Below are 18,725 nucleotides of genomic sequence, written 5' to 3' on the forward strand. Positions count from 1 at the left end.
GCAGGAGGCTGGAAGAATGCAGTAGGCCAGGCAGCATCAGGAGGTGGAGAAATTGACATTTCGGGTGTAACCTTCTGCAGGACACTCAGTGCAGACACGAGCAGAAGGGCTGAAGAAGGGCTCATGCCCGAGATTTTGATTCTCCTGCTCCTTGGATGCTGCCTGATCTGCTGCGCTTTTCCAGCAACACATTTTCAGCTCTGATCTCCAGCATCTGCAGTCCTCACTTTCTCCCACTCAGTGCAGACATGATGGGCCAAATGGCCTCCTTCTGCATGATAACAAGTCTGTGATTTCTGTATCTGCAGAATCTTACATTGTCAGGTGGCATCTATACCTTTGAGCTTATGTTTGTCCTAACATTGGTGCATATACATTCTGGCCTGAGCTACATATATTAAATTAAAGTCATCAAAAAGTATTTTTGGAAAAGTTAGGTACATTAACTATTTATCAAAGTGAGCAATATCTGTGCTGAGAGGTGGAATGCTTCACCACTTATGATCTCAGTGTCATATTCAAATGCTATCAGATGAAACTTGGTCAGATATAGCTGAAACATCTCTGCTGTATTCAAACAAATGGTGTTTAATCCCAGGCTCAGAGTTGCACGCCACTTTAAAAGACCAGTAATTGCAATGTCTATTTTGATCTCTCCATGATTTTGATCATTTGTATCACAATGTTGTCATCTCCTTTCCATTAATTCATAAGTTTATAAGATATAGGAGCAGAATTAGGCCATTTGGCCCCTCAAGTCTACTCCGCCATTCAATCATGGCTGATATGCTCCTCACCCCCATTTTCCTGCCTTCTCTCCAAAGCCCTTCAATCCATTACCAATCAAATGTCTGTCTAACCCCTCCTTAAATGTGCTCATTGTCCCAGTTTCCACCCCACTTGGGGTAGCAAATTCTTTAGCTTCACTACTCTTTGGGAGAAGTAGTTTCTCCTCAGTTCTATTTAAATTTGCTAACCCTTATCTGAAGACTATGACCTCTTGTCCTTGAATGCTCAACAAGAGGAAGCATCTGCTTCATGTCTATTTTTATCCATACTTTTTATCATCTTGAATACATCAATTCGTTCTCCTGTCATTCTTCTAAATTTTAGAGAATATAGGCCGAAACTGTTCAATCTCTCTTCATACGACAAACCCGTCATCTCTGGGATCAATCTAGTCAACCTCCTTTGAACTGCTTCTAATACCACTACATGTTTCTTCATATAGGGGACCAAAACTGCGCACAATACCCCAGGTACGGTCTCATCAATGTCCTGTGTAATACTCCCCAGCAATACTTCATTACCTTTACATTCTATTCCTTTAGCTATAAAAGCTAACATTCCATTTGCTTTCTTTATTATCTTCTGTACTTGCCTGCTAGTTTTCTGTGACTCATGAATGAGCACCTGGAGCACCCTGAAGTCTCTCCCCATTAAGATAATAGGTTGCCTTCTCATTTTTTCAACCCAAATGCATGACCTCGCACTTATCCACATTAAGCTCCATCTGCCACACTTTGGCCCACTCCCCATTAAAACCAAGTTTCCAGGAATAAGATCAAATCATGTGTACATAGAAATTTTCAATCAACAGATAGAGCAAACAGATTTCATTAGTTTGGCTGTATTTGAACTCATGTCCCAAAAGTGAAAAAATATGTCCATAAATTTCGTGTGGCATGGTATTTCTCAGTTTTCCTTTCACATTTGGGTTTTATCGTTTTATCAAGTAGCTTAATATGCAAATAGATAGCACAGCAAGGGAATCCAGACCTTTGAGAGACTAGGCTGAAAACAACAAAAAATTGCTAATCAGAAGTTTGCAGAATTAATAGTGTAATATCTGAGAAAGGAGCTGAATTAAAGGAGGTGCATTCAATGCTACATCAGGTACAATGAGGGACAGAATGACTGGATTAAGAAAGAGACAAAAAAGTAAAAGAAATTGTTTTAAATTTGACTTCTTATAAAATCTCCAATAATTAAAACCTAAAGGAATGTGATTCCACATGTTTAATTGTCTATTTGTGCCAAGGAGGTTCTTTGGTAGTAATTAACATAACCCATTTTTAAAGGCTAAAATTTTTGTTGTACAAATGCAGCAAAGATTACACTATTCAATATATTTCAGTAGAGAGGCAAACAGAAGCTACAGTAAAACAGAGGAATTAGGACAGCATTAGTGGATTTCAGCACATACCTGTGCATCTGCCTCCACCTGAACTTGCATTTGTGGATAAAAACGAGAACGTTATTAGTCTCACTGCTGGTTCAAAAGTAAAATTTGTGTCATTGTATCAACCCACTGGATTAAACTCATATCTCATTTATTTTGCAGTGTGTTCATTCCTAATACGTTTTATATTGTAATTTTCTTCACCTTTTTGTAAAATATTACAAAACACTAGATACATTGTCAAACTCAAATATTTTTAAAGAAAGAACTTGCATTTATGCATTTATGATAGCATTTCCAAAAACAGTCCACAGGCAGTGAATATTTTCTGTTGTAAATCAATAGCAATTTGACAGATAGTGTCACAAACAACAATGAGATAAAAAAGCATATAATTTATCACAGTGATGTTCGTTGTGGGATAAATGCTGAACAGGTCAGCTTCAGAAACACATTGCTCTCTTCCAAATAGTGCATTGATATTTTACAGTCACTTGAGTGACAACTAACATCTCCAATGCTGCTTCAACATTAGATTCTGTGCTTGAGTTGCTATAAAGTAGGGCTGGAAACCTGCAACCTTCTGACATAAAAGTGAAAGTGAAAAATATTATATCACAAAATTTCTTAGAGATTTTTCTGCAAGGTTGCTAGGTAAACAAAAAGTTCTACCTTAGTATACAAATGAAACTTCTGCTTTTAAAGATGACTACATTGACCTTTGCATTCTAACAGAAGTTAACTACATGGGTAAGTGGAGTTGGAATGCCCATCAGCCGTGATTAAATGGCAGAGTGGACTCAATGAGCCAAATGACCTTACTTCCACTCCTATGTCTTATGGTCTTATAGTACAAGGAACACTGAAGCTCCAAAGCAATTTATCACAAACATTTCAGTCAATTATTCAATCCATTATTCTTCCATGACACTTTACACGAGAGATTGGAGACAACCATGTGCCACATTTACAATTGAGCTAGAAACATTGTAAATTAATATCATAAAGAAATTAAAATCTAAAATATGTTAGTAGTTACATATTACATAAATGTGTTGCTGTGAAACATCTGAACAGCTATGTGTGTGACGAAGGATGATGACAGTCTTTCCGTTACACGTTTATCAATTATTCTTTCTTGAATGAGTCGAATCACATTAAAGATTGTTATGCATTCCTTTTCAGAATACAGGAAACATTCTTCCAGGTCAGGTAAGTATATCATATAGAGAAAACACTTTCAGATACAAGAAAACATATTTGGCAACTTATCACAAAAAGTTACAGTTTCTGTACAATTCCGTCTTACAGAAGTATATTTTGTTTATAATATAAATGTTCAAACTTTTAAAATGTTCGCAATAATGGCAATTAGAGAACATTTTAAGAATGTATGGCTTCTTTATTTCTTTGATGAACGTATTAACTTACTTGAAAGAAACAGCAGATGAACATAAAATGCGGATAAAACAGGAAAGTGGCTTATTATCTGAGTAGCAATAGATTGGGAAAGGGGAGAGACCTTGATTCCTTGTACACCAGTCACTGAAAATAAACATTCAGGTGCAGCAGACGATCGAGAAGGTAAATGGCATGTTAACCTTCACAATGAGAGGATTCAAAGATAGGAGCAGGGATATCTTGTGGCAATTGTAAAGGGCCTTGATGCGACAATATTGGGAGTAACATGTAGAGTTTTGGTCTCCTTACCTGAGGAAGGATATTATGGCTTTGGAGGCAGTGCAACAAAGGTTTATTAGACTAATGCCCAGGATGGCAGGACTGACATATGAAGAGAGACTGGATTGACTAGGACTATATTCTCTGGATCTTAGAAGGGTGAAGTGAGATCTCACAAGAGACTTATAGATTTCTGGTGAGAAAAGATGCAGAAAGATTTTCCCAATGTCCAGGGAGTCCAGAACCAGAGGCCACTGTCAAAGGATACAGGGTAGAACATTTGGGACTGAGATGAGGAGAAATTTCTTCATCCATTGAGTGATGAGCCTGTGGAATTATCTGCCATAGAAAACGGGTAAAGCCAAAACATTGAATGTTTTTGAAAAGGAGATAGACAAAAGCACTATGTGGCAGTACCTCTTGCAGTCACTTCAGAGTTCAATGAACTGAGCATTTCAGCCCAATATTCAGAAAATATTTGAAAAGATTTGTTTGATTGCTTTTATTTGTTATGACTGAGGATGTAATTCCTTTTTGAAAATGATTGCAATTATTTATTTATTTACTCTCAGCAGGCAGAAATCTCATGGGAGAATTAGGTAAACAAGTTGAACAATTTCCTAACATTTTTCAAAGGATTGTATTATCTAGAAGATAATGCCCAGCGATCTCTGAATGGCGTGATTTTTCTTCAGTTAAAAAAAACCCTCCTGTTAATTACAGAGCTATGTAGGAGTTCATGACTTGAAGCCTATTCATTGTGAAAAACTCAAGCCTGAAAACTGAGGTTACTATAGGTTTCAAGAATAGAGCATTCTCACACTGTATCATTGTTTACACTTTCACTTCTATGTGACCCTTGAGTTGCTGCTCCTTTCGAACATTTAATCTCACAATTCTCTTTGCTTATCCCATGGATTTCATGCTGTAGTAGCTTGTCTTCCTTAGAATGAGTGTTTTATGTGTATAAATAGGTATAGATAGTTTACATCCCTTTTTGAGTTATAACTACAACATATATATTCAAATCATTATTATTTAATACTTATTGATTTTGTGGGGAAATTTTAGAACAATATTGATTTTGTGGGGAAATTTTAGAACAATATTGATTTTGTGGGGAAATTTTAGAACATAGAACATAGAACAGTACAGCACAGCACAGGTCCTTCAGCACAATGTCTTGTGCCGAGCATTTACCTTAATCTAAATCAATCTAACTGACGTACCCCTCAATTTACTGCCATCCATGTACTTGTCCAGCAGTCACTTAAATGTCCCTAATATCTCTGACTCTACTACCACCGCTGGCAGTGTATTCCACACGCCAAACACTCTCTGTGTAAAGAACTTACCTCTGACATCTCCCCAGTTCCTTCCTCCAACCATCTTAAATTTTTGACCCCTCATGACAGCAATTTCTGCCCTGGGGAAAAGCGTCTGGCTATCTACTCTATATATGCCTCTTAATACCTTGTACACCTCTACCAAGTCACCTCTCTTCCTTCTTCACTCCAGTGTGAAAAGCCTGAACTCAATCAACTTCTCTTCATAAGACAAGCCCTCCAATCCAGGCAGCAGCATCATGGTAAATCTCCTCTGCATCCTCTTTAAAGCATCTACATCCTTCCTATAATGAGGCGGCCAGAACTGGACACAATATTCCAAATGTGGTCTAACTAGGGTTTTATAGAGCTGTAGCAAAACCTCACAGCTCTTAAACTCAATCCCCCTGTTAATGAAAGCCAAAAACCATACACCTTCTTAATAATGCTATCAACTTGGGTGGCAACTTTGAGGGATCTATATGCATGGACCCCAAGATCCCACTGTTCCTCCACACTGTCAAGAATCCTGTCTTTAACCCTGTATTCAGCATTCAAATTCCACCTTCCAAAATGAATCACTTCACATTTATCCAGGTTGAACTCTATCTGCCATTTCTCAGCCCATCTCTGCATCGTGTCAATGTTCTGTTGTAGCCTACAACAGCCCTCGACACTATCTACAACACCACTGACCTTTGTGTCATCAGCAAACTTACTAAACCACTCTTCCACTTCTTCATCCATGTAATTTATAAAAGATACAAAGAGCAGATGCCCAAGAAAAATCCCTGCAGGACACCACTGGTCACCAACCTCCAGACGGAATACTTTCCATCCACTACCACTCACTGTCTTCTTTTGGCCAGCCAATTCTGTGTCCAGACAGCCAAATTTCCCTGTATCCTATACCTCCTAACTTTCTGAATAAGCCTACCATGGCAAACCTTATCAAATGCCTTACTGAAATCCATATACACCACATCCACTGCTTGACCTTTGTCAACTTGTCTCATCACATTCCCAAAGAACTCAATAATGCCCCTCACAAAGCCATGCTGACTAGCTTTAATCAAACTATGTTTTTCCAAATAGTCATAAATCCTATCTCTTGGAATGCTTTCCAGTACCTTGCTAACCACAGGAGTCAGACTGACTGGTCTATAATTCCCAGGGATTTCCCTATTTCCTTTCTTGAACAGAGGAGCAACATTCACCTCCCTCCTATCAGCCAGTACTACTCCTGTGGAGAGTGAGGATACAACGATCATCGTCTGAGGCACAGTAATCTCATTCCTTGCTTCCTATAATAACATTGGATATATCTGGTCCAGCCTGGGGACTTATCTATCCAGCACATCGACTTCCTTAATATCGATCTGTTCAAGCCTATTAACCTGGTCCACGATGTTCTCACTATCAATAAGATCCCTTTCTCTAGTGAATACTGAAGCAAAAAACTCATATAGGGCCTCCCCTACCTCTTCAGACTCGAGGCACAAGTTCCCTCTACTATCCCTGATCGGCCCTACCCTCTGATCATTCTGTTATTCCTCACATACATGTAGAATCTTTTGGGTTTTATCTAACCCTTCCTGCAAAGGCTTTTTCATGCCCTCTCCTAGCTCTCCTCAGTCCATATTTGAGTTTTTTCCTAGTTACCCTGTAATCTGTAAAGCTGTGCCAGATCCTTGGTTCCTCAGTCCTCAGTAAGCTTCCTTCTTCCTTTTGACAAGAAGCTCCTCTTCTCTTGTCATCCAAGGCTCCTTCACCTTACTATTCCTTGCCTGTGTGAATGGGACAAAATTATCCAACATTCATAACAAGTGCTTCCTGAACAGCCTCCACATTTCTATTGTGCCTTTCCTGTAGAGCAATTGTTCCCAATTTATACTCCACAGTTCCTGTCTAATAGCAGTATAATTTCCCCTCCCCCAGTTAAATACCTTCCCATACTGTCTGCTCCTATCCCTCTCTATGGCTATGGTAAAGGTGAGGCAGTTGTAGTTACAGTCACCGAAATGCTCTCCCACTGAGAGATCTGACACCTGGTTTGGCTCGTTGTCTAGCACCAAAACCAATATGGCCTCCCCCCAGTCACCCTATCTACATATTGAGTCAGGAATCCCTCCTGGACACACCTGACAAAATCGGCTCCATCCAGACCATCTGCACTAAGGACGTTCCAATCAATATTGGAGAAGTTGAAGTCACCCATAACAACAACTTTGTTACATCTGCACCTTTCTAAGATCTGCTCTCCAATCTGCTCTTCCATCTGCTATTGGGGGATCTATAGTAAACACCCATAAAGTGACTGTTCCTTTCCTGTTATTGACTTCCATCCTCCCTGACTCAGTAGACAAACCGTCCTCACCAAGCTCCTTTTCTGCAGCTGTGATGCACTCTCTAATTAACAATGCTACTTCCCCCTCCTTTTTTTACCCTCCCTCCCTGTTATTTTGAAAAGATCTAAGCCCTGGAACATCTAGCAACCATTCCTGCCCATGTGAAATTTATGTCTCTGTTATGGCCACAACATCATAGTTCCAAGTACTGATCCATGCTCTAAGTTCATCACTCTTATTCCTGACACTCCTTGAATTGAAACAGACACACTTTAACCCATCCATTTGCCCTATCAATTGTATATCCTTCCTGACAGACTCGCTGCATTCTATTTCCGTCCATTCAACAACAACCTCCTCCTCTGATCTGGAGCTCTGGTTCCCATACCCCTGCCAAAACTAGTTTAAACCCTCCCAAAGTGCACTAGCAAATGTCCCGCCCAGGACATTTGTGCCCCTCCAGTTTAAGCGCAGCCCATCCTTCATTTACAGGTCCCACCTTTCCCAGAAGGTACCCCAATGATCTAAGTATATGAAGCCCTCCCTCCTACACAAGCCCTGTAGCCACATGTTTAGCTGCACATGGCACCGGTAGTAATCCGAAGATTACTATTCTGCTCGTCCCGCTTTTTAGCTTCCAACCTAACTCCTTGAAATCACTTTTTAGATCCTCATCCCTTTTCCTCGCCATGTCATTGGTGCCAATGTGCACCATGACTTCTGGTTGCTCACCCTCCCCTTTAGAATCTTTCCACATTGTGGGTAATAATGCCTCATACTTTGTGAATATGATTTGCATATGAACCGTATACAGTCAGCTTAGATGTGGGCTAGCACAATGACATGGAATCAGTACTCTTTTTTTGTTTATTCTCTGAATTCGGTTCGTGGTGGTTAGTTTTCTATTCCTGTGTGTCTGAGAAGTTGGTAGAAGGCGTTCTCCCAGAGAAAATGTTTCTTAAAACTGAGTAGTTGGTTTCTAAGGCAACTTCAGAGAATACTAAGAGTCAACCACAAGTGAGTGACTGGAGTCACATGCAGGTCAGAACAACCGAGGGTGGCAACAAGGTTCCTTTGCTTAAGGACATTCTGGAGTAGTTCTTTTTCTGTCATAAGGTTGCAGCTCTCATTGTGATTTGTTCTGATATTAGACCACTACTTGCCTGGATATTTGAAATAAATCTAGTCCCATTTGCAGAATTTGGCCCATATCCCTCGAAATCTTTCCTATTCATATACCCATCCAGATGTCTTTTAAATGTTGTAACTGTACCAGTCTCCATCACTTCCTCTGGCATTTCATTCCAGACCACACTCTGCATGAAACGTTTGTCCCTGAGGTCTCTTTTAATTCTTGCCCTTTCACCTAAACCTATGTCTGATCATCTGTCATTGTAACTGCAGTTACAAGAATCAACCTACACAGCCTACTATCCTGAGCTCCATACCATGTTAAGGAAGTGCCACTCATACCCATCCACCCAGTGTAGTATAACATCAACTTCCTGTTAAATGTGAGAGGATCAGTTATTGCAGAATGGCTTTGATTGGGCTTACTTTCCATCTTTTAATACCAGAAGTAGGGGAGTGGCTATATTGGTGAGGAGGAGCCTCCCATTTAAGTTATTAGAATGTGTTGAAGACACACACGGGAGGTTTATTAATTCTTAAAGTCCTGATAAATGGGGAGAATATGCTGTTTTAAATGTTTATTGCCCTCCAGCTCATCCCCTCAAAGTTTCAGTAGATGCGTTTTCTAAACTGATCAGTCTCAAGTCCCGGCATATCATTATAGGGGGAGAGTTTAACTGTCTCATGGATCCCACAGTAGACAGGTTGCCCAAAGGCCCCTTGATACCCTCTGTACAAACTAAACAGTTAGTGGATCTGTGTGTGGAGTTATCATGGTGGAGATCTGGAGGCCTCTCCACCCTACAGGCAAGGATTTTACGTTTTTTTCCAATCACATCAGGATTGATTTTTTTCTGACCCCTATGGCAACCTTGGATTTGGCGGCATCTTGTGCGATTGGTAATATTACCATCTCTGATCACACTCCAGTGTACCTGTTGGTTAAAGTTAAGGACATTACAGTGTGTTTGAGGCACTGGTGAATGGATCCTCAAGGATAATCAGTTTGTGGAGTATTTCTCTAGGGAATTTTGGGCGTTCCTCAACATTAACTGCCAAAGCCTATGCCAGGGGGTTAGTTATTAAATTAGATTACTTACAGTGTGGAAACAGGCCCTTCGGCCCAACAAGTCCACACCGACCCGCTGAAGCGCAACCCACCCATTTCCCTACATTTACCCCTTTACCTAACACTATGGGCAATTTAGCATGGCCAATTCATCTGACCTGCACATCTTTGGACTGTGGGAGGAAACCGGAGCACCCAGAGGAAACGCACACAGACACGGGGAGAATGTGCAAACTCCACACAGTCAGTCGCCTGAGTCGGAAAATGAACCCGGGTCTCTGGCGCTGTGAGGCAGCAGTGCTAACCACTGTGCCACCGTGCCACAGTATTTCCTACTCTGCCAGTAGAAAGTGGCAGAAGAGTGAGCAGCAATGTCACCTTGAAGCACGGTTGAAGGCAGCTGAGAAAGCTTACTTTGACAGGCCCTCGTTAGCCAAGCTACAGAGGATTACGGCACTGCGGTCCGCATTGAATTCCATGCTCATGCAGACAGCAAAGAAGGAGCTTATTTTTGCAAAACAAAGGTTATATGAGCATGGTGGCAGGCCAGGCAAATACTTAGCGTATTTCGCCAGAAAGAGGAGTGCCCCACAAGCCATTACGGCAATTAGGGAAGGGTCTGGGAACCTAACAGGTGACTCCAAAAAGATTAACGTGGCATTCCAGAGATTTTACACTAAGTTATACCAATCTGAGGGTTGTGAGGAGGGGCGGACCAAAATGGAATCTTTTTTTAAGGATCTGGAGCTCCCGGGTGTGACCCCCAAGCAAGAGACCTTTCTCAATGTCCCCGTATCAGAGCAAGAGGTGCAGGAAGCTGTGAAGCAGCTTCAGAGAGGAAAGGTGCCCGGTCCTGACGGACTTCCCAGTGAATCCTATAACGAATTTATAAACATTCTGTCAGGCCCAATGCTTAATATGTTTAATGATTCATACAGCCATGATTGTCTCCCTCCATCTCTGACAGAGGCTAATATTTTGCTTATTCTTAAAAAAGGGAAGATCCCGGAGGATGTGCTTCTTACAGGCCCATTTCACTCTCACATGTAGACTTTAAAATCCTCTCTAAGACTCTCGCATTAAGGCTAGAGACTGTGTTACCTTCTATTGTTAAAGAGGATCAGACAGGCTTGATAAAGGGCCACAGATCTTCCAATAATGTTAGGAGGCTGCTTAATGTAATTCAAGCATGTCAACAGCAGTCAATACAGGGACTGGTGATTTCTCTAGATGCAGAGAAGGCATTTGACCGAGTTGAATGGCCTTGTCTTTTCTATACTCTGGAGCGATTTGGTTTGGGTAAAGTTTTTATAATATGGGTAAAGGTTCTCTACAGTGACCCTCTTGCTGCGGTCAACACCAATGGGGTACGATGAAGCAATTTTAACATTTTTAGGGGCAGCCTGCAGGGCTGTCACCTTTCGCCACTGCTTTTTTTTGCATTTGTGATTGAACCGTTGGCAGAGGCCATTCGTGTGGATCCCAATATACCATCTCCAGAAGAGGGGTCAAAATTACTTAAGATTTTATTGTATGTGGATGATGTCCTAATTTTTTTGTCAAATCCAGCGGTTTCAATGCTTCACCTGATGCAATGCACCTGCATGTTTGCCGCCTTTTCTGGGTAAAAGATTAATTTTGCAACATCAGAGGCTATGCCTATGGGTGGTCTTATGAAGGAGCTAGCTCTTGAGGGAGATTATAGATTCCCATTTAAATGGTCACAGGGAGGTTTTGTGTATTTGGGCATATTCATTACTCCAGTTCTGGAATCGGTTGTTCAAAGCCAATTTTGTTCAATTATTTGACAAAATTAAACAAGACCTTCAAAGATGGGAGGCACTTCCAGTCTCATGGTTGGGTCAGATAGTGCTTATTAAGATGAATACTCTCCCCCATTTGCTATACACTATCCAGATGCTCCCCCTGATTTTCAAGAAGCAAACATTCAGGAGACTGAACGGTTGGTTCAGCTCCTTTATTTGGCATCGTAAGCAACCTCTCATTAAATTAGCTAAACTGCAGCTGCCTCACAGATTGGGGGGAGTGGACCTTCCGGACAATAAAAGCTACCAACTAAGCTCCCTGTTATCCTATGTGAGTGATTGGGCCTGTGGGGACCCTCTTTCAATATGGTTAGATATCGAAGCCTTCCAGGCAAGGTGCCCCCTTACTAGCTTGCTGTTTCTGGACAAAATGAGGACAGTTAGGGGATATTGCCATAACCCAATAGTTATCAATACTGTTAAAGCACAGAGGGCAATTCAGCAGAGGAAAGGAAATATTGGCAAAACATCTTCTTTTACACCTATAGTGGGTATGCTGGGGTTTCAACCATGGATGATAGTTTTAGGATTCAAACATTGGGCAGCTGGGGTGTACCTTGCATTGGAAATTTATTTGAGGGAGACACAATGATGTCCTTCGACCAGTTAGCGTGGAAATACAAGCTATCTAATAGGGACCTCTTTCATTTTTTTCAAGTTAGGGATTTTATTCAAAGAAAGACAACACATTTGATTGATCCAACAGAAGGAAGGGTGCTCAGTGCTAAAAGTACAGTTTCTGTCACCACTTTATATCATAAATTGGGGGTTTCCCCCTCAGATGAGTTCAATTGACTCTGCAGGGTGTGGGGGAGAGAGCTAGGTGTTGAAGTCTCCTCAGACGCATGGGAATATACTTGGGAAAATGCAAGAAAGATATCAATTTGCAATAGGACCCATGCTTTGCAGTTGAAGATTCTCCATAGGGTCCACTTGGCTCCAGATCGTTTGTCAAAATTTAAACCAGGGGTACCTCCAACATATCCCAAGTGCAAGATCTGTATGGGCGCTCTTACCCGTTGTCTCTGGTCTTGTAGTAGGCTTCAGACATACTGAAGCGTGTGCAATGGAGAGGATTATGGGTGTTAGGGTGGAGAAGGACCTGATTTGTCTTCTTTAGGGCCTGTCCAGTGTGTTCCCTGCAGATCAGAAAAAACTTTTCAATATCCTCACTTTTTGCACAAGAATGAATATCTTGCTAGATTAGGTGTGTGAAAGCCCACCCCCCCCCCCCCCCCCCCCTCCCCCTCCCCAGCCCCAGGCCTGTCGGGTTGGTAGAAGATTGTTATATATATTCCCTTGCATTTTCTCACAAGTATGGTACACCACAAAACTGAGAATTTTCATCAGACATAGCAGCCCTTTTCGGTGTACCTGGACACAGATTTATCTGCCACACTAACAAGGGCTTTTATATAGCCGTAAAGATTGTGTTTTATGAGTACAATATCCAGGGAGGAGGAACTGTGAATGTATGAGTGTCTTGTTTGGCTGAGTTGAGTTATTAAAATTTATTAGTTTGTTGTTGGTTATTTAGTTAAATAGTTAGGTTTTTTTATAATATATTTTTCTATATATCTATACATTCGTATATGAGGGTGAGTTGGGCATTTTTAACTGTTATTTTCTTGTGGTTTTTTTGTATTGTTTTAAATTGTATTGTTTTGTATTTGTTGTAATATTAAAAAATCTATTTTTTTCAATAAAAATGTATTTTTAAAAATACACCCCCTAGTTTTGAACTCCCCCACCCTAGGGAAAAGACCTTTGCTATTTACCCTTATCTGTGCCCTTCATGATTTTATTAACTTCTGTAAGGTCAGCCCTCAACTTTCTGTGCTTCAGAATAAGGGCACCTCTACATTTATGTTTAAGACAAGGAGTAAGGAGGTATAAGTGTTAGGTTATACAGCTGTGTCACCTAGTTACAGGCAAAAAGTTGTATCACTTAATTGTATAATGTTTCTGAAACCCAGGAGAAGGAAAATTAAGGAAGCTGGTTTAAATACTGGCACGACTGCATTTTAGCCAGAACAAAGAACAAATGAACTGTCACTCAAAAAATTCACATCATTTTGAAGTTAACACTGCAATCTGTAGAAAAGAAATAAAAATCAACCATGCTGCCAAATCAATTCCATAAACTGATATTCAATCTTGTTAATATGAGAGTCAATAGGCCATAAAAAATCACAATTTCACAATTTGCAGTTCTCTGAAACTGATATGAATTACAGATTGATATTTAGCAAAGCAGAATTATGCTCAAACTTGCCTTGCTGTCCCAAGAACAAATAAGAAAAAGTGGATATTATCATTGGGCGTTGCCATGGAATGGAAAATCTTGTACAGTTTAGCTTAAGCTTAAATCAGCCAATCTTGGCCCTTTAGTTTAGTTTACTTTTTTTTTTATTAATTCACATTTAGGAGTATTTATTGCCCATCCCCAATAGCTCTGGTGTCAGTAGTGATGAGCTGTCTTCTTGAGTTGTTGCAGTCCATAGGGTTGTTAGGAAGGGAGTTTGAGGACTGGCTCAGCATGGCAATGAAGAGTGACAGAGTTTCACGTCAGGAAAGTATGTGACTTCTCAAATCCTGCCTCATTTGTTTTATGCAAACACTCTATCATGGTGAGGTTGAATTTCCTCCTGCCCAATGTCCCCATTCTCCCCTTCTAAAGACTGCTGCTGCTCTCCCAACTCTTCAGTATCCAATACATTCATTCTTTACCTGCTGTAATTGTGCAGAGAGCACGCATGCTGGCATTATGCAGCACATTCTGCCTGGACTGCACAATATGGAGAGCCTGGGTTGTTCCAGATTGAAATTTCATCTTCAGGAGGTTTGCCAATGTGCTCCTTGATATCCCTGGTGGAGGAATGGGCAGCATTGGATCAGTACTTAGCCTCAGTGTGTTGCAGGATGGAGTCATCAGCAAGAGTCACAAAGGGTACTTGATGCCTCCCAGGAACCACTTTTGTGAGGCTTTTGGCTTTTGCCTCTTGAAATGAATCAAAAATGTGACAGTTGTCAGGAAATAAAGACATCATGGCAGTTCCCAGGGTACCTGATGCAGACCTCTAAGGTGTGTGTTCAGTCTGCATACAGGGAAAGCTAGCTGCTGGCAAAGTCCACTGTCTGCTGCAGCTTTGATCCCGTATTGAAATGGGATGAAGTGTGTGATCTGGCACAAATTGCTTCAGTAGCAGTCTTGATACATTTATGAGTTGAGGATTGTGAGATTCCACCCAGGTCTCCAGTGGCAGCAATCAGTTCCATTAAAATTCAGGGCAGTTCTTACCTTTACGGCCACTGGAATTAGATGGCCACGCACCCCTTTAGGTCACAGGCTTCCACGCCCCACCCGCACCCCCACACCCCCAACCCTGCAGTTGGCATGTTTCTGCGACATCCTCAGTCTGCAGGAGCAATGCACCTCATGTACCTGAAGGAAATGACATTGAAGCCAAATGAATTTGGGCCTCCTGTATCTCCTTCACATCCTGAGGGGTCCTCTAGCTGTATGTGGTGAGTGGTCAGTAGCAGCTAGTAACATGCAAATTCAAATCACACACAAATGATGTTGTTGCATAGACTTCCATGCTGACCGACATGGAGACCTCTGACAAGGAGGGCCATGGAATGCCTCTACATGGATCTCTGACATAGTGGACCTTACCCTAATGCAGGCAGCACCAGCCATGTGGAGCAGATTGCCAGTGTGTCACCCCACTCCATGCCCCCACATCAAGGCAGTACTGCAAAGAACAGCGTGTTGGTAAATATTGTTCAAGGTGAGAGGAAATCAGATCCATTCCCTTGTACAGCCCATGAGACCTTGGAATGTCTTTGTCAATAGTGGCCAAAAGTGACTCTTTTAAAGTACGATTACTTCTGCTTCACAGAGATGATTATGATCAGTCTGTAATGAGCAGTGAGGTGGTCCAGCTTGCTTATGTCCAGAATTTGTATCCCATGCAGTTAGACATATACAGGTACTCAGCATAGTTGTTTTCGGGCTGTACTGTGTTAGTGCCTGATTAATGCCATTGCCTTGAAGGGCCTCACATTGCCCACTATAGAGTCCACATTCTTAGACAGAAAATAAATTCAATACTCCACTCACTCTGGTTGTGGTGGCAGCCATCTTTTATTTCCATTGCACATTTGTGATTCAGATGAGGATGGAAGGCTACACAGGTCACACTTTGCAGAGAGAGTCACATGCTTATGCTGGTAATCTACAGCTTCTCCAAAACAAATGTGTGGTTACATTCCCTGGCAACCCCTTCAGTTCTGACCTTCTACATGTTCCCACTCAACTCAATCATTGAACTCTTCAATCTTCCATCATTCCTGATTCCCCAGATTAGCCATGCTTAGTTAAAGTCAGGGTGGTAGTGACCACCAATGATCTCCTCCCAACCATTCCACCCAACCCACAGTCACATCCTTCTCTAATGCACCATCGTCTTCCATCCTTATATGTTGATTTGCCCTTTGTCACAATTATTGACCCAATTGCATCGCTGCATGCTGCTTCCAATCCCACAGTTGAGTTCCATGAATTCTCTACATACTCCCAATAAGTGGATTCCCAGGACTGATTGTCAGCCACACTCCTGACTGTACTTGAACTTGAAAGCACAGTCCCAACTGATGGGTGACCAAATGCCTGAAGTATCTCAGTGCAGCTCCCAAACCAACATACTGCTAATCCCTGGAGTGGTTGCACTAGATCTGCAGGATTAACTGTAACCCAGACTGCAGTGATATAGAATTCCTGACCCAGAACACCAACCCCAGGGACTGACTGGCCATGTCTCAGTCCCTAAACTGAGATCAGACAGTGCCTCTGACTGTGGTGACAGACTCTGAGTGACAATTATCTCTCTTAACTTCATTAAGTTCTACTCCCCTTAGACTTTGAGATGTGGTAATTTGGCTGAATCACATGCAGTGTATTTGCCCATGTACAGTGCTGGCAAACACTGTGGCTGTGACATTAATGTAATCCAAGGCTATAACCCTTTGAGTGATCACTGCTGACAATCATGACAAACTGCCTGGCTTTGTGTCTGCAATGAAAGGCAAAGCAAGACAGAAATACTGAGAACGTGTAAGCACTGAATAAGGTAGTAAAACACAGAAAGGGAGGGTGGGTGCAAGTGGGTGCAAGTGAAGAAGCAAATGAAAAGCCCAGAGTTGCACCCTGTCCCAACACATTAGATATGTTGCCTTTTTATGCAAAGTAGCCTGGCAGTAGCATTAATGATTCCTGATTCTTGATGAAGGACTTATGCCCGAACCGTCGATTTTCCTGCTCCTTGGATGCTGCCTGACCTACTGTGCTTTTCTAGCACCACACTCTCGAGTCTGATCTCCAGCATCTGCAGTCCTCATTTTCTCCTGGCAGTAGCATTACAATGAAATGTATTGATGCTCTCTAAAGTACAGTATTGAAATGGATAAATGAGTTGCGGATGTGCCATAGGTTTGGTGAGGCTGGTGTCTTTCAATATCCACAGACAGGGATGTGCAGGTGGCCACTGCTCGTAGAGCTTGTCCTGAGACGTTAGTGCCTGTTGTCTATCCAAGGTGAAGGCCTGAAGGAGCAATCCATGAGATGGAGCTGCCAAGCTCCCGCTCTGACTTTCATATTGGGCATTGTCACTCTCTAACTTCCCTCCACCAGAATAGCAAATAGCTAACAACAGGGGCAGGTGATTGCCAAGTGATATTATTGTTAGACCATTAATGCAGAGACTCAGGTAATGTTCTGGGGGACCAGGCTCAAATCCAAATTCAATAAAATTCTGGAATTAAGAGTCTGATGATGACCATCTGGTTCACTAATATTCTGTAGGTAAGGAAACTGCTGTACTTACTTGGTCTGAGCTACATGTGACTCCAGACTCAGAGCAATGTGGTTGACTCTTAACTTCCTTCTGCGCAATGAGGGATGGGCAATGAATGTAGGCCTAGCCCCGTCCTCTCGGCCTGTGAATGAATAATAAAAAGGGTATGCCAAGGTGTAGTTTTGCTTGGAAATTACTGTTTTGCCCTTAACCTGTATAAATGTCAAGCAGAGTGGATATATATCATTTTTAGAAGATTATATCGGCATACTTAGTAAAATAAACTTTGTTATGAGAAATATAATATACTGTACTGCTATCCAACAATGTCAGGATAAAATACATTGCTGGACAGCAGTATATAATAAATTATGTACACGTTATAATTATTAATTATAGAAATGCTTGTACCTACAACTTATACATGTTCCTAAAGGATGAAGTTGAGTTACTGTAATTTAAATACTATTGGAATTAGGTATTTTTTGTGTTCAACATTGGCTATTATTTGTTTTCACCAAAACAAAATGGAGACATTGCTTTACAAAGTGCATTGATTTACTATACTCAGCAAGTAAAAAAGACTTACATTTCATTTGCTTGACTTTTTTTTAGGAGCTCAGAATGGAACATATTCATATCAACATTGCAACAGAGAAAATGCATTTATTACAGTAATTGTGAGCCTTGTTATATACTCTTTTATTATGACAGTCCTTGCATTAGTTTGTTGGGTAAGTTGGTTTACAGTTTCTTTATACTAATTTTATAATATATCATACTGAGATTGCAGTGATTAGATTACTTACAGTGTGGAAACAGGCCCTTTGGCCCAACAAGTCCACACCGACCCTCTGAAGAGGAACCCATCCAGACCCATTCCCGTACATTTACCCCTTCACACTATGGGCAATTTAGCATGGCCAATTCACCTAACCTGCACATTTTTGGACTGTGGGAGGATTACCCGGAGGAAACCCATGCAGAGAATGTGCAAACTCCACACAGTCAGTTGCCTGAGGCGGGAATTGAACCCAGGTCTCTGGTGCTGTGAAGCAGCAGTGCTAGCCAGTGTGCCACCTTGTCAGCTGTTAATGTCATAATCATCAGTTTCCATCTGAATCATGACGAAGATAATTCCTAGAATTACATTGTCACTTATTTGCATTAAAATAACGTTCTTGTCACAAGGACAGCTAGTGATGTTTTCTTCATTAATTAATCAGAAATAAATTAGACTAAAACACTAGTCTTTCATCAGTCATGAGTAAAACTGGCAAGACCAGTATTTATTACACATCCCTAA

General features: G+C 41.3%; 1 protein-coding gene and 1 long non-coding RNA gene across 2 annotated transcripts in view; one reads left to right on the top strand and one right to left on the bottom strand.

The window, feature by feature from the left end:
- LOC148148525 (uncharacterized) overlaps nucleotides 1-18,725 on the bottom strand; it is a 93,397-nt gene that overhangs the window by 18,592 nt on the left and 56,080 nt on the right. Inside the window, exon 4 of the long non-coding RNA XR_015758836.1 lies at nucleotides 17,450-17,561. This is a non-coding gene — a long non-coding RNA (uncharacterized LOC148148525). The remainder of the gene's footprint in view (nucleotides 1-17,449; nucleotides 17,562-18,725) is intronic.
- LOC122555512 (uncharacterized) overlaps nucleotides 1-18,725 on the top strand; it is a 31,461-nt gene that overhangs the window by 7,338 nt on the left and 5,398 nt on the right. Inside the window, exons 3-4 of the mRNA XM_043701536.2 lie at nucleotides 3,368-3,394; nucleotides 18,035-18,153. Of these exons, the coding sequence (XP_043557471.2) occupies nucleotides 3,368-3,394; nucleotides 18,035-18,153 (146 nt within the window). The remainder of the gene's footprint in view (nucleotides 1-3,367; nucleotides 3,395-18,034; nucleotides 18,154-18,725) is intronic.

The sequence above is a fragment of the Chiloscyllium plagiosum genome, unplaced genomic scaffold (assembly GCF_037043375.1).
Source record: "Chiloscyllium plagiosum isolate Xiang-an unplaced genomic scaffold, Cpla_swu_hap1 HiC_scaffold_12, whole genome shotgun sequence".
NCBI lineage: Eukaryota > Metazoa > Chordata > Chondrichthyes > Orectolobiformes > Hemiscylliidae > Chiloscyllium > Chiloscyllium plagiosum.